At 37.4% G+C, this 15,653-nt stretch overlaps 1 protein-coding gene across 3 annotated transcripts in view; it reads right to left on the reverse strand.

Moving 5' to 3' along the window:
• The window catches only part of THSD7B (thrombospondin type 1 domain containing 7B), a 336,992-nt gene that overhangs the window by 262,541 nt on the left and 58,798 nt on the right, over positions 1–15,653 (reverse strand). For all 3 annotated transcript variants that reach the window (XM_069780784.1, XM_069780785.1, XM_069780783.1), the window contains exons 2-3: positions 14,495–14,588; positions 12,281–12,454 (exon numbers count right to left, since the gene is read on the reverse strand). In XM_069780784.1, the coding sequence (XP_069636885.1) occupies positions 12,281–12,419 (139 nt within the window). In that variant the 5' untranslated portion in view covers positions 12,420–12,454; positions 14,495–14,588. The remainder of the gene's footprint in view (positions 1–12,280; positions 12,455–14,494; positions 14,589–15,653) is intronic.

The raw sequence follows: 15,653 nt of genomic DNA on the forward strand, positions 1-15,653 counted from the left end.
CACGCTGCCCACACAGCTGCGAACAAAGCAGAGGAGAGAAACCGCTGTTGGTCACGGGGATTAGACTGGAGAACAGACTCTGTGAGAAGGTCAGACTCACAATCTGAAGTGTGCCAAAGGAAGAAAAGTCCTTGAACTGCACAGGAACAAGCGCTGGGTGAAGCTGAATGACATTACTGAGGTAGGATGCTTATTCCACCACAAAGAAAAGTGGCAACACCAACACAAGGAGCAAAAAGGAGATTTTCCAGAGATAAACAGATTAAAAAAATTCATCCGTTGCTTGTGACAATGAGGTCTTCTACTCCAAAAACGTTTAAGAACTGTAAGAAGTGATATTGGGATGAGAAAAGGTTAGGGAAATTTTTAAACTCTCAAAGAAATAGCCAATACCAAAATACTGAGATTAAAAGATAGAACATTTATAAAATCCTACATGAAGGAAACATGAAAAGGTTGCTCAGTTGCAAGATAACTGAGTAATGTAACCTTTCAAAGCCGCAACAAAAAGCGATTAGACCATCCCTTGGATTGAAAATGATTGATTATTACTGCTAATATTGGAATTGAAGCTGACTGTAATGCTTTTTATGTAATTGCTTTACTGAATGCTGCATGGCTTTATTTGGTAATATATTCAGAACATTGCAAGTTTACCATTTCTTTACCTCCTGATACACTAAGACACACAGACATATAGTTACAATATATTTATCCCAGTCATATTGTATTAAATGGCATCTACTAAGGTTAGCTCCTGACCTTTCAGTTAAGGTCGATGGGGAATCTTCTGCCTGCAGAATCATCTAGTAGATTTGAGTACCAGCAACTTTCAATCCTCCGCATCTGTTCACCAGTTTATTCCATAAACTGTATCAAAATACCTTAAATGTGATTTGGGACCCTGTGTGCTGTAATAATTAAATCATTTTGAGGACTTGAAAAGCTGGTTCATCTATTTTAAAAAAATCAATCAAGGACAAGTAAATCACAGTGAAGAAGATGAAGTAGTAAAACTTTTTTGGTTTTTATATCAGAGTACATTAAAATTTTAAAATATCTCTAAGCAAAGCAGGGATTTTTTTTGTTTTTCACCTTTGTTTTCATGCAAAAAAGCAGCCTTCAATATTTAAATGTAACTGCACATAATTATATTTCCTCCCCTGCTTTTCAATTTATTTGATTTGTTATCCCCTGGTGTCACTCCTTGCTCTTTTGGAGACAGTCCTAGCAAAGGTCAGTAGTCAATTAGCCATCAATAAACACCTAACATGAGAGTGAAAATTTTGGGCTGCCTGAGCTCCCATTACTAAACCAAGCAACATGTTTGAAAGTTCGTAACAAAAAGCATTAAGTACTTTAGAGTGCGCCAAACATAAATATAATGTTACCTTCAAAGCAGTAAGTATGAAAAATATCCAAAAAAGTGTGTAATACCAAGCTTTATCATCTATATCACATGTATATTGACTTAACTGAGACACACTCACTTATCTACAAAGCAAAAATTGGGTTTTAAGTACTGTACTTTGCAAGACCCTTAGGGCACAATAACATTACTGTCATCATTTACTCTGAATTCCCTGTCTCTCATTTGATCCTTCTCCAGCCTTTTCAAAATGTTGCAGCTATGTTTCTCTTTCTGCCATTACACCAGTGTCCTTGGCTAGATGGCAACACAGTTATACATGGCTGACATATAAACACATGCAAAAAATAATGCATAAACATACACACACAGACACTAACACGTAAGTGACATATTTAACACTCAGACACACACCGTAACTTTCATCTCAGTGCTACGCGTACGAGGATATACTTGGGTTGTTCAGGGTTTTTTGCACACTTTTTCATGTTTGGAAGTAAGGTTTTCTTTGTAAGTAAGGCACTTTGCAGAAGAATGCAGAAGATAAGATAAATGACTGATATTTCCTTAAGAGAAAAGTATGATCAATAATAGTTAAACTTTGGATAAACCCTCATTATTGGATTTCTACAACTTCAAAACGAATACGTCAGCTACCTGTTAAGCACAGATACAACTTCACACCTTACGAGCTCACCACTGACAGTGAATAAAGCTAAATTTGGGAATACACATCTGCAGAATCACAAATTTTCACAGTAACAATGGTTTAAATCAAGATACAACTAAATTTGGTTATGAAAAATAGATGTACTGAATTAGTTTAACCGAAAATACTGAAAGCTTAGATAAGTTACTTATTCTAGTCATATAGCATACACATTTAACACACAGAGCTGCAAACAATTTATTGAAACTCATTTTTACTTCTGCTTGAATACAGCATAACGTTATTAACACAAGCAAGAATATTAAGGGAACGACAATAAAAACTTTACATGAGTGCTACCTTATGTACACCACGTTTAATAAAAGAACTTCCGAAAAGTTCCTGGTGTTTTATCATTACAGCCTCCTTTTCATCCTTGTCTGTAAAAAACTCCAATTCTGTACTCCATCCAGGCAAGCTGTTTCAAAACTATGCAGTTAATACACATCAGAATTTATTGAACATATAGAAATAATTTTTCCATCTCCAGTGTCTCCACTGTGTAAGTTGACTGATACTCTTCAATAGCTAGAAGAAAAGTGCTTATTTTGCTTAAAAGCAACCGGGTGGCATAAATCAATTTAACTAATGGGTCAAAAGATCTTAAAGATGTCACAAGTGCTGAATTTATTTTTGTCTTCAGCAGCTTCAAACTTGTGAAATTTATGGTTATAAATGTCATACTGTAGAGAAGTAAAACACGCCTCACACATAGGTGGATATTTTAAACTATTGATATTTGAAGGTCTTTAGATCTCAGGGCTGATAAGAATAAACCCCAGAGGACACCAATCAGTGAAAAAGTTCAGATGGTAACACAATAAACACCAGATATCCCCTCGTCCTGTATTTAATCACGTGGCTGGCACTACCAGCCACATTTCATACTTCTGTTGACCTATTCAATGGGTCAATAAAGTCCTAATCAAGACTTACTGAAGTACCTACCTTACACATTTAATTTTTTAAGTATATTGAAAATGTAATACTTTAAATGTCAGGATTTTTCAGCAAGTCATATGGTGTGAACTATTATTGCAAATAAAGCGTAGGAACACTTTTAAAGTCGCTGTTGACTATGCCAGGGAATACAAATCCTTTCATTACCAGTCCATTCTGTGCAGGGTATAAACATAACTCTGAACTTGTTCGCAGTTACTTGGGCTGCGCTGGTGGCATCAGCCCCTTCTCAAAGTCTTCTGCTGAAAGTTTGACAGCACTGCTTTATAAAGAGACACAAAGAGCTTTTAAAACCAGATCCTGTGGAATACGGGGGAGGGGAACAACATACATCAATGAGTGGGCAAAACTAAGCAGCAAATATATTGGCTTAAGATAAATAACATAGGTTTACTGGTACTTTCCCCTGGAACAGTTGGGTACCAAGGCGTGCAAGCTGCGGCGCGGCAGCGACGTGGGCTGCGCGTTCGAGGCGTTGGGCTGGCTCCTCTTTGAACATATGCCCTTTCAAGTGAAATTAATCACTCTCTTTATCACTCCTGCAGCATCTGGAGCCATAATCATTACCCAACTGCTGAGAAAGAAATGAAACCACTAATCGCACGGGGAGTAGGGCTTAGCGTTCAGAGCAGGAAAGTTTTTATTAAGTTCTCATTTGAAAAGTGATTTTTCATGGCTAGCCTACCAGGACATGGCACACAAAAGCTGGGTGTACTGCAGCAACTGTCCACAACTCATCCCCCAGCATATAGAACCAATATTATTTAGAACTGCTATAATGAGGTTTTAACGTGCTTTTCCAAATTTAGCTCTATAATCCTAAATCACTGTTATACGCAACTATGACACGGAGATACATTTAACCATGAACTTTAAAAGGTCTCTGGAAGAAGGAACTGCAGAAGTCTACAAAATGGTAGACACCAGGCAGCGTAATCAACAGTAAGGACTGCCTCTGGATTCACACACCGCGCTCCTACTGATCTCAGCAGGAATTCCCTATGCAAACTGAAGCTCACATATTCAAAACTACTATATTAAGTAGGCATGTCATCATATCTATCCACTAGCTGAGAGTGATTAAAATAAACCATATGCACACTATGTCAAGAATCTGGATTACCATGCAATATCCCCTATCCCTTCTAACGTCTCCATTTCGTTTTTCTGGCTTTTACCATTCACATTTTTTGAAAAGAAGACGAAGAAACTCTTTTTTCTTTTTGAAGAGAAGAAAAAATAAGTTGATGACAACAGGACTATTCTCATACATACCAGAGGAAAAAAAAAAAATCTAGGGAAATATGGTTATCAGTGGGCAGACTACCCAAAACTCATGTCCCTAGAAAGAATCAGCTGCATTATCTGCATACTGAGAACAACAATAGGCATCTTAGTGATTTCTAATACAATTTTGTGTATTTTCACCCATAATAATTGTGCTCTACACAAGAGCTGAATGAGAAAGTGATTACCCCTATATACTGAAATCGTTCAATTAAGTGGCAAAGTGAAACTCTTATTCTAACTAACTTAAGATATAATTATTAAAAAAAAAAACAACACCAACCTGCAGGGTTCTGAACAAGGGCAGCAGAATAATTAAATCTAGTACTCTGCTGAAACAGGCTGAAAATATGATCATCCATTTTTAATGCTCCGCCTATACGTAACAACAGAAATCTTTCCAACAGCTGCATTCAATTAAAAAAATATTAACCCCAAGGAAAAAGTACAAAAACATCCCCTTCTGTTTTTCTTGCCACTCACTGTGCTTCTTTTGTGAGTGAAATATGTACAACAATACAATCCAACAAAGTTGAATGAAAAGTACCACAATTCCAATAATAAGCTATCTTTTTTTTTTTAAATGAACAATTTAAAAGAAACCACTTTTGCAGATTTTCCCCTGTGACCCGCAGCTCTGTTCCCATAGTAACTATTGAGGAAAGAAAAGGATAAGACGCCTAACTTACACTTTTCCCAATACCAACAAAAACCAGAAAAAAAACACCTTATTCTCAAAAACTACTATTCTCAGGAAGGGAAGAGGGACATTAAAAGATTAGTGTGAATCTCCTGTGTAATCTAGTTTAAACCACCACCTACCGAACATTTGATGTCGGCTAGACAAAGATATTTGTTAAAGCATGTAGTCTTTGTGTAAAAGAACTATTGAAATAGTTTTGCAAGCCCGACAATAACAAAATTACCAAGCACATGCTGTAAAAGCCTACATCTGAACTCAGCAAACACTGCCATCAGCCTACAGCTATGCTGCTGCACAGTACTCATCTCTGCTGAGGAACAAGTACACTGCCTATTATCGTCAACCATATAAAGCGTTAGTGTTAAAATATAGTTCAGTGCCACTTCAGTTCCTCCTTTGCTTGCCTTTTAATTTGACTGATACTCTATGCTCCTCATATTGGTTGCTGTACTGTGTTTTTCTAGGAAAAAAATACAGAAGCCAGCGATTCTTTCTTCAAGGAGTGCCACCAGGAACGTTTCGCTGGTGTCTTCGAGTCCCTACAGGAAACTCGAACTAATAAGAACATACCAAGTTTTACGGACAAGGAAAACTGGCACCAGCTTAAGCACTTCTGCATCTCTGATTACACTTCCGAAACTCCTCGAATAACAATTCCGCTGTCTCTGACACCGGATGGCATGCTCTGTGCCGACAGGGCAGGTTCTTCAGCCATGACGAAACGCTGAGCTTTTAGCCCTGTGGGTTAAGGATAAATCCAGAAGCTACGGTGGACAGGCCCCAGGTGGGTATGCAAGGGGCTGCTGTGGCACGTTTATCCAACACAGCAGCAGACCTCAAGCACCTGGAGGAAAGACCAGGCTGGAAGATGAGCTTCCAGCATAGGAAAGGTTCTTCAGGAGAGAGATGAAGCTTTTCTCACGTACGTTTGCCCAGTTCTCTGACAAACTCACCAGTATTACTGCCTGAGGACACAAGGTCTCCACCACCTTTGAAATGTCTCACCCACCTAAATATTATTTGTACAACCACTGCAAAGGGTTATAAAGTAAGGCAACAGATGCACCTCCACAACTCCAAGACAAGCTGGATTCAGCTGGTGAGAAAATAAGACCAGATGAGGATACCATACCAGAACTGGAATGATAAGGGTGAGGGGAAGTATGTAATAAAATTAAGAGGTGTGTGGAACAGAAAGGTGAAAATGTGGATAGGAAAGGCAAAGGAATAATGAGGAGAGAAAACCAAATATTTAGCAATCTGAGACAACTGCACTCCTGTCTAAGGAAATATGAGATTAGCTTTCAGGCCACTCTTACATCTTCTCAAATATCAGCACATTAAGTTTTGCTGCTAATGAAATTTTGCAAAACAACTTTCTTTAAAGCTTCAAGTATTATTGGTTTTTTTAAAAAGTTTTGCAGAAATAAAAGCATAATTGATATTGTGCCATAAAACATTCTTTGTAAAGAATTATTTTAGACAAATTTGGAACTAAAGTACTATTTTTTAAATTTAAGTCACTTTTTTTAATGGCTACTTAATGGAACTATACCAGCAGATTAAAAACAACTAACCTACTTCAAATTAAAACTGTTTATTACGAAATATTCAAAAAGAGCACCACCTATATGATTCCGAGATATTTTAAGCCAGGCACTTCTAATTAAAATGGTAAAATATCAGTGGGTGGAATCTCATCTGAGATTTGATATAACTCTGAGGAGCAATGCTAAGAAAAGTTTTAATTTGACAAACCAGTTCAAAGAGAATGTGTTTACTAACAGGGGTCCAGAATAGCTTGGTATCCTTAATTTGCAAATACATTAGGAGCAACTACCAAAAAAGAGTTACTTAAATTATAGTCTGGCTTAAGTACAAAGGCATAAACTGGTCATTAATAAAGGTAAAAACAAGGCTTACCATTTTAGAATGACTTTTCAATCATCAAGTTTATGGCAACAATCTGACTAGTTTTAGAATGGAACTTAACAGGTTTTTTAATAATTATTTATTAATTGTTTCTGCTGTCAATATGACAAGATTGCAACCTATAACCCAAGAGAGTCACTGCAGTCCTAAACTCTTAGTATAGTGAAGAACCTTAGAATCATTCAAAGTTTGATTAAATCAAGGTTAAATTTCCACTTTAGAGTTTAAATATTTGAAATTCCATCCACCAAGACAACATAAGAATAACCTACAGTTAGAACATTTGCCACAAAATGAGAAGCATAGAAGCATCAGACAGCCAGAAATATCATAAAAACTTCTAGATGCTACACAAAGATCACTATAAAGACATTTGCACTTCATTCATGAATTGTTGTCCTATCAAATAAAAAAACACTTAATCTAGTATAGATTACCATTCTTCATCTTGTAGGGCTTTTGGAAAAATATCACTTGTTGCAGAGCTATCTCTGAATCTCTTTTCTGTAGGTTTGAGCTCTACTGTCCTTTGAAGATCTGGACTCCTTTTAACATTTGGTGTACATAGGTAAAAGTTTGTCTTTTAAGACATAAGGTCAAAGGCACTTCCAAACCAGCACTTGGCCTTCCTGAAATTACGATCCTGAGAAAGGGCATTTTATGGCAGTATTATCTGAGAACAGAGAACAAAAGATCTTTTTCATCTTAGCCATAACTGGCTCACCCACATTCACAAATAGTTCAAAGGTTCCTCCACGTTAGAACTTGTTCTCTGAAAAGTTCATTTCGTACCCTTTCCCTTATGGATTGTTTCTGAAGAAAGACTAACGATCAAAATCCATTTGCTAACCCTACTTTAAGAAGGAATTTCAAATATGGGTAATAACTCTGAACTAAAGTTTTTTTGCGTTCACCTGGGACAAGAGACCTTAGGGCTCACCACACCTAGCTCCCAGAAGCCAACAAACACCAGAAGATTAATGGTTTCTTCCTCAGGTAAAAATCGCTCTACTGTGATCAACTGTATTACAAATCCATTTCCCAGTCTGCTATCTCACTTGCAGTGCTCTTCCATTTGTAACAGGGAGCATGTCCCTGCTGGGCTAAATCGCCATCCCAATTCATTTTTTTGAGAGAATTACAGATGGAGAACTCGCTGGGACACCACATCTGGGTTTCTGATAGTCCCTTTTCTCCCTTCCACAGTAGACATGGTATTATTTCCAGGTTAAATAGCATTTTACCACAATTAGAGAGCTATTTTCCTAAAAATTGGAACATTTTCATCCTACAAAAACATGTTTACAATATTCCCCTTATTTAAAAAAAAAAGCCACATCACTGTTTAGCTCCGAGAACCACCTTTATGGGGTATGTCCCTTAACCCTTTCATTCTGTGAGTATTTTGGGGGAAATAGCACATGCATGGTTACTGAAGCGTAGTTCATGGAGGAGCTGAAGACACCCGCGGTGATGGTGAGACTGCAACCTGCCCATGCAGCAACTGCAAGTGTCTCTGGGAAGGGCGGATCTTCAGCATTTTTTAATCCTAATTACCAGCCTCCCTCCTGCAAAACACCCAAAATATTTCCTGTGTTGCACATATTTTAGATTTAATTTAGACTGTAGAACTAAATTTTAGAGTTTCACCAAAAAATAAACCAACAAGAATCATGCTGTGGATTCATGCATGTATCAGTATTCTATATACAGTTTTAAAAGCTTGAATGGCCATCACTAAAACATAGACATATTTGCATTACAGAAATTCCAGGCACTTTTAGGACCATTCAGAGCTGAAGAAAGTCAACATGGTGAAATATGCAAATTGCTAATTGGCTATTGCATTAAACAATATTAATTTACAAGGATTTAGATCCAATTAAGTTTTCTCAAGATTTTATCACTAAAACTGCTTTGTTAGTTAGCAAGTGTCAGAAAATTATTCAGCTACTTGAGGCTGCTGAGTAATTTAATTGATGTAATTATTGCTCTCATGTTTAGGCTGGTGGTCACAAAATAAGTATCTGACAAGAAATGTCTTGAAACCAAAAGATACAGTGTACAGATATTTAGACATTAATATATCATCTCTAGAAACCAAAAGCTAAAAATAAATGGTTTTAAGACAGGCCACAAACAAGCAAAATGCACGTGATAGCCCTTTGAATAGCTGAGGGAAGAGTATGTATAATCTACCTCACACTGCCAAGTTCTTACATTTTAGAAATACAGAGCCTGGGTTTTTTGCAGATGCAGTGATTTCAATACAACTGCTTTCACCTAGACCAAGACCACCAAGCCCAGCATGAAAATGTATGAGTCTTCATTAGATAAAGCCAAGGATTCAGCTGAAAAAAAGCCTGCTTTATAATCTTCAGTGCTGATATAATGCCTTTTTTTTTTTCTTAGTTCCCTCATCCAAATTAAGTATGCATCTCTGGACTTCTATGTGCTAGGAAAACTTACTTTAGTACACATAAATTCATTCTCTTAAAAGTCAGAGCTTTCAGTAGCATAATCTTATTTAATTATAAGGCATGACATTTCAATAAGAAGTTGAATTTCTCTAGAGCAGGTAAGTAACTTGCCATGCTTGCAACAGACAATTGAAGATTTAAAAACAAAACAGATCATCTCCTTTCCCATTAGGGATTGCTCATTTCTCATTAGATTGTTTCATTAAAAAAATGACAACAGGTGCAGGTTTTCTTTCTATCAGAATGGATCTGCTCAGTTCTGACATTAAACACTACTTCATTTTAGGTTCACTGTGCTGTGCTTTTATTTAACTTTTATTTTCGTGTATTGGGCACAGAAGTCCTCAAACTATGGTTTTGGGTGGGTTTTTTTTAATTATACAAGCCACAGATCTTATCAGGTCAGGACTTCCATGATCTACATCCCAAAGTTATCTTATGATTAATATCCTGCCCCAACAGGTTATCTTAACCCTTCTACCTCTCCAGACCCACCTGCTCCATTCAAGTTACCAACCCTCTCTTCCCAAAACATTTCCCTGTCATCTTTTGAAAGAAAGATACACCTTTGTGATTAACCGTACCTGAAAAACCATTTCACGCAAAGTAAAAAAATGCATAGAAAAGCAAGCCACATATGCCACCCCAACAGCAGACTGCCATTTACACTCTTTTGTAACTAATTTCAAGTTCACTGCAATTTTACGTTGATATACATGCTTCCAAAGGCCTCGGAAATTAAATCTGCAACACATGCAGCAGAACTACCAAAAGCAAGCCATTAGTTTATTACATATGCTCTGACACTGCAAAATATACCTAGCTCCTTTTAACCAAGATTCTTCCCAAATAAGCATCCATTCAGCCTGTTGTGAGAAATTTTAGCCAGTTGTGTTATTTCTTAGGATGATTGTAAAAGATCGAGATTCAGGACTTAGAAATGCTGCTGCTTCACTGCTACTGCAGAGAAAGAGGCTTCACAAATAATACTTTGTTTCTTAGCAAAACAAAGTGTTTTGAGTGAACATACTATTCATTTCAACCCAGAACTAAACATTTTGGGTTTAGATATAACTTTTACCTAATTTTCCACAAAATACTCCAATGAAAAATGAAATATTTTTTTTTTTAAATATAAAAATATTTAACTGGAGAGGAAAAAAAAAAAATCTTTCCTTTTGCCAAACAGGACAATGAATCTGGCTCAAGCTCACAAGTTATTTTCATTTGGAAAACATTTCACTCAAAGTTGTTTTCTACCTCTCATCACTACATAAGCAGAGAAGGTGCATCAAAATACTGTTAGGATTTAAGGTTTTTAAAATTACTCTTGAGAGCTCAGATAGTTCTAATTCACTGTGGGAGTCACAAGAACTAACAATTTTCTTCTGCACCTGGAAGACAGACCATTACAACGTGCTCATCACAGGGCTTTCAGAGTATGGTACCCCCATTCACGCAAACCTGTGCACCACCTTTTCTTAGTTCTAAATACATCTGCCTCAGGTGCCTTCGAAGCATTAATATCTCTTTATTGTCAGCTGGAATCATCAAGTCAAATTACAATTTTATGACTTCCAATGCACATCTCTAAGGACCGATGGTAGAATACACTTCAGAACTGAAGAGAAGACAGACAGCATTGAAGGGTCTAATTTGTCTCAAGAAAACAACTCTACCTTTCAAAGCTTGTTCAAAAATCACATAAATAACAGTGAATTAGAGAAAGACAGTTTATGCTGTTGTTTATTTCCTCTTCATTTTACATGCAAGACACTGTAAAAAAAAGTTCTTTAGAAATATAATATTAGATTGTATTTAACCAGCACTTCACCAGCACTCAGCCTCCCATCCCAGGGGCCAGGGTGAGAAGCTTGCATTGATCCTACCAGAACAACAGGAGACCTCCCAGAGTAATTGTTTCATTATTCAGCTAATTCAGCCTCTTACCTTCTACAGAACTACAATTAAAAAACAAATAACCAAAACAGCAAAGAACCTCTCCAAAAAAAGGAGGGAAATTATTTTTCCATCAAATTTAATCGCCCTGTTGCTCAGTCATAAACAGCCAAACCTCAAAGGGATCCTGGGCAATGAAACCTCTGGTTCAGTTGCATATCTTTGATGAAGTACTTTGAGTAAACATTTCCCAAATTTGCCAATATTTCCATTTCATTGAACATTCTTTGTTGTTGTGTTGTGCTACAAAATAAGCATCCAATGTGTCATGCTTAGTTTTATCTGTACCACGCCACCTCCTATGTACCTCCTCCCTGTCACTAGGAATCACAGTGCTATCAATGTGTCTTCACAAAAGTTTCCAAACATTGTGCGTGCCCGATTTTGAACATTCAAACACTGCATGTGTCCAATCTGACTGATGGACAGAAATAATTCATTAAATGTACCAATAAAATTATAAATAGATCAACCAAGAGGATGGACTTCTGGCTCAGTTAATCCAGAAAGATGCTGGTGTGCCCCTTTCATTCAAACATGCAAAGAAAATTATTAAATATTTCAAAGGAAGCAACATTAGGATGATGATATCAGGATACAGTAAAAATTTTACTCTTGGATTAAAAGCATTAAGGAGTCCAGAATTATACTCTAGAGTCACTCTGGTGCATAACTGCAACAGACATGAAGATTACTAATTTAAAATAGAGATTAAACCCCTCTATTCTTCAGTTACCAAAAAAAAAAAAAAATCAGAACAGAAGACACTATCAGGCTTTTTTAATTTATTATTGAGCTAAAGCAGAATGGAGCAAGGGCAATCACTCCATCCTCAAATACAGGGATTATCTAGTAGATAAACCAACATATCTTTTTCCTACCTGTTTTCCAGACAAACTGATGACCTCTCCTGGCTTCCAGATCAGCTGTTTGTAACATTAAGAAAACAAACAAAAGGAAGGACTTCCCCAGGCTCTGCCATGCCCAGTGAGGAGAAACCCAGTTCTGTTGTAGAAGCATAATTCAGATAATTCAGTATCTTGTCTTCTTTGGTCCTAGAATTAAAAGAAAAAGAAAAAGCTTGCTAAAAGACTTAAAACACCAAGGCAACAGGCTCAGCCTAAGGGTAACCTGGCGGTCACTGTGCATTTCATAGTCCCTGTGTGCCGGATTCATTGAGGACAAGTCTGTTATAGAGGCTTCACTTGAAGAGAAAGAGAGGGGGGAAAAAGGGCAGGGGGAAGAGAGAGGAGAGAGCCAGCTCCCAAAGGACCTGCAGTCCCATCCTACAAAGCCAGCCATCGTAAATGCTTTTAGCAGGTTCTTAAGAAGAAATTTACCAGTGCAAATAAATGGCAAGGAATCTGATAACAGTCTGTGATGTGTCCCTTCTTTTCTCTACTTAATTTCTCTTCAGCATGAATATTATCATGCTATAGGCAGACTAAACCAAAGCTGAGAATGGATTCCAGGTGCAAAATTCAGCTCTGAATGCAGACCCTACGTCCAACATTTTAAGATCCCTGACAACTGGAATACCAAACCTGGAATTGTTTTAGCTCCATACCATGTGTGAACGTGGGATACGCAAAAACAACATGAGAAATGCAGGAGGAAAAGCAGGGAAGCAGGGGTTGCTTATCAGTACACGATGAACGAGCCTAAAAGGGCAAACTAGACATTACTCAGGCATTTCTCTGGAATCTGGGATTCACGTTTAAGTCCCTGATCTTTGAGCTCAACCAGCAACTGGTTACTCCAGAGAGGTCTCTCTGACTAAGATATTTCAATTAAGCTCTCCAACACTTCAGACGAATACCAGAGCCGCGTTGTGATCGAGATAGGAATGTATCAAGTCCTGTTGCTGGAGTAGTATTAGACCATACAACTCATTAAAATAATCACTGGGCAGCACCAGAAGCAAAGAAGAATGTCTCTCTGGGCCTCCCATACGAAGCAGGAGCCCATCTCCTAAATGCCTGCTCCAGCAAACATCCACATTGCTTACATACCATGGAAAAGCTTCCAAAACAAGAGAGATTAAGAAAGGCATACAACATAATAAAATCTTAAAAATTCTGATTCAGCACAGTAATTCAAATCTCTGTTTCTCCCATCCCAGAAGATTACCAACCAGCCACTTGCTTAGGCAGACTTTACATGAGTTTCAAGTTTGGATTCATCCACATTCAAGTGGGAACAGACTTGAAATCTCAAAAAATGTTCATGGTATGTGCCACATCAAACGAGACAGTTTCTGATGTAAATTTACATATTAATTTTTTCTTATGTAGTAACTTTTGTATTTATACCATGTTCAAATTCTCAACGTAGTTCTACTTATTAGTGACTAATCCTACTTTTATAGGTAAAAAAATGTCACATCCGTATTAGCGTAAGGACAGTGATAACACCTGTCTTCCAGATTTGTCTTCATTGGCATAATCTTGGTGATTTTCATTAAAATTATCAGTTATTAGAAGTTTAGTCCAGAAAATTCCATTACATTCCTAACCTTATGAAAAGCAACATTGTCCGAATACATAATACACAGCATCATTCTTGATAAGAAACTGGAGATAAACCTGAAAATAGTCCATATTGAATATACAGTAAAACTTTTAATTTCAAGCTGTATTTAAATTACTTTGAAACTGTTTCTATCATGATAAATTCATGCAATTATATTTAATCAGATATTGACTAACTACGGTGGAAAATACAATGTTATATCTGTTATCTGGTTTAGTTCATTCTTGTGTTTCAGATGAACAGCATTTCAGGTAAGACCTGAAAAACCATCAAGCTGACCAAATACAGTAATGTGGGCAAGGGACCAGATTTATTGCTTTGCTCAGGTCTTCTGGGTTAATTTAGTTCAAAATTCACATTTAATTCAGAATGCAACCTGCTGAGTCCCAACACATCGACAATGTAACGCAGACCACAAGTGGCCTCATAAGAAGCACAAGTGAAGAAATCTTGAGCATCCTTCAGAAATACGATGCAGCAGGGAAGCCCTCGGGGTGGGGGGAAGAAGGGCCCTCAAACATCCTTCAGTGAAGGTTTTTTTGCCCATCTAGATGGCTGCTCACCTCACACAGAAGAGCTGAGGAGGAGCAACTCGCCCAGTGTCTTCAGCATTGCAGTTACCATCTGTGACGGTCAGAAAACAGAGTCACTGACTTTCTGTCAAGGGAAAGAGAAAGAATTAGTGACACTGGCTCCAACACTGTTCACACCCAAAAATGCAAAACAAGGAAGGAAATTATTCAGATGCTTAGATTTAAGTACTGGAGGGAAGCCAGAATGCCCAGCCCTGCACAGACAGCGCCGAGCTGAATTGCAGGACAGCTCTCCAGGTCCAGAAGAATGCCATAAAAACAACATGACTTAAAACAGGTGGGGGCATGAAATGGCCAAATCCAAGGAAACCTCAGATAACAGCTGATAAAGACACCGAGATTTTTTAATGAAGCACCAGTAGCACTCATCAGCTGCTTTCTCAACACACTGCCTTCATCTCAGCATTCAAAGGGTCACTAAACAGCAGTAAATCCCTGGGAGTAGCAGCCTCCTGCCCAAAACAAGGGGTTTCACATATGTTCATTCTTTGGGCAGACTACAAAGATAACTGGCTGCTGCTCCCCATGGAGCAAGAACAGAGATTACATTAAGTCAGAAAAAATAGAAATAAATTAGACACCATGAGACTGATTCTAATCTCACCCACCCCAGCAGAGCTCAATAGAGTCCACTGATTTACACCACAGCAAAGCACAATAAAAATTTGTCTGTATATCTAGGTTTGTATAACACAATTTGGAACAGTAGCTGTTCTGTCCTGATACGATAAAAAATTATTGCACAGGCAACATATGCTATCTACAGAAACATGAATAAATTACATTATGAAGGCCACCAACACTTCACATCAAATTTAGTTGCAGTATATCTCAGCTCCCAAATGTGTCAGTGTGGCTAGCTGTAAATTGGCAAATACAGAGAAAAATGGAGGGAAAAAAAATGAAATTTACATTTTAAAAATTGACTTCACCAAGACGAGGCATGATTAAATTCATGCGATTGCTTAAACATGTTCAAGATATGTGTTTTACTCCGAAAAATATCTTGCTTTTCCAAAACTGATTATCTGCATTTATTCAATATTCTTTATAATACAGGCCTAGCCAATGAATAGTCTGCACTAATAGATTCTCATGAAATTAAATAACGAGGTGTTGTTTTCGTATA

The sequence above is a fragment of the Haliaeetus albicilla genome, chromosome 4 (genome assembly GCF_947461875.1).
Source record: "Haliaeetus albicilla chromosome 4, bHalAlb1.1, whole genome shotgun sequence".
NCBI classification, from domain to species: Eukaryota; Metazoa; Chordata; class Aves; order Accipitriformes; family Accipitridae; genus Haliaeetus; species Haliaeetus albicilla.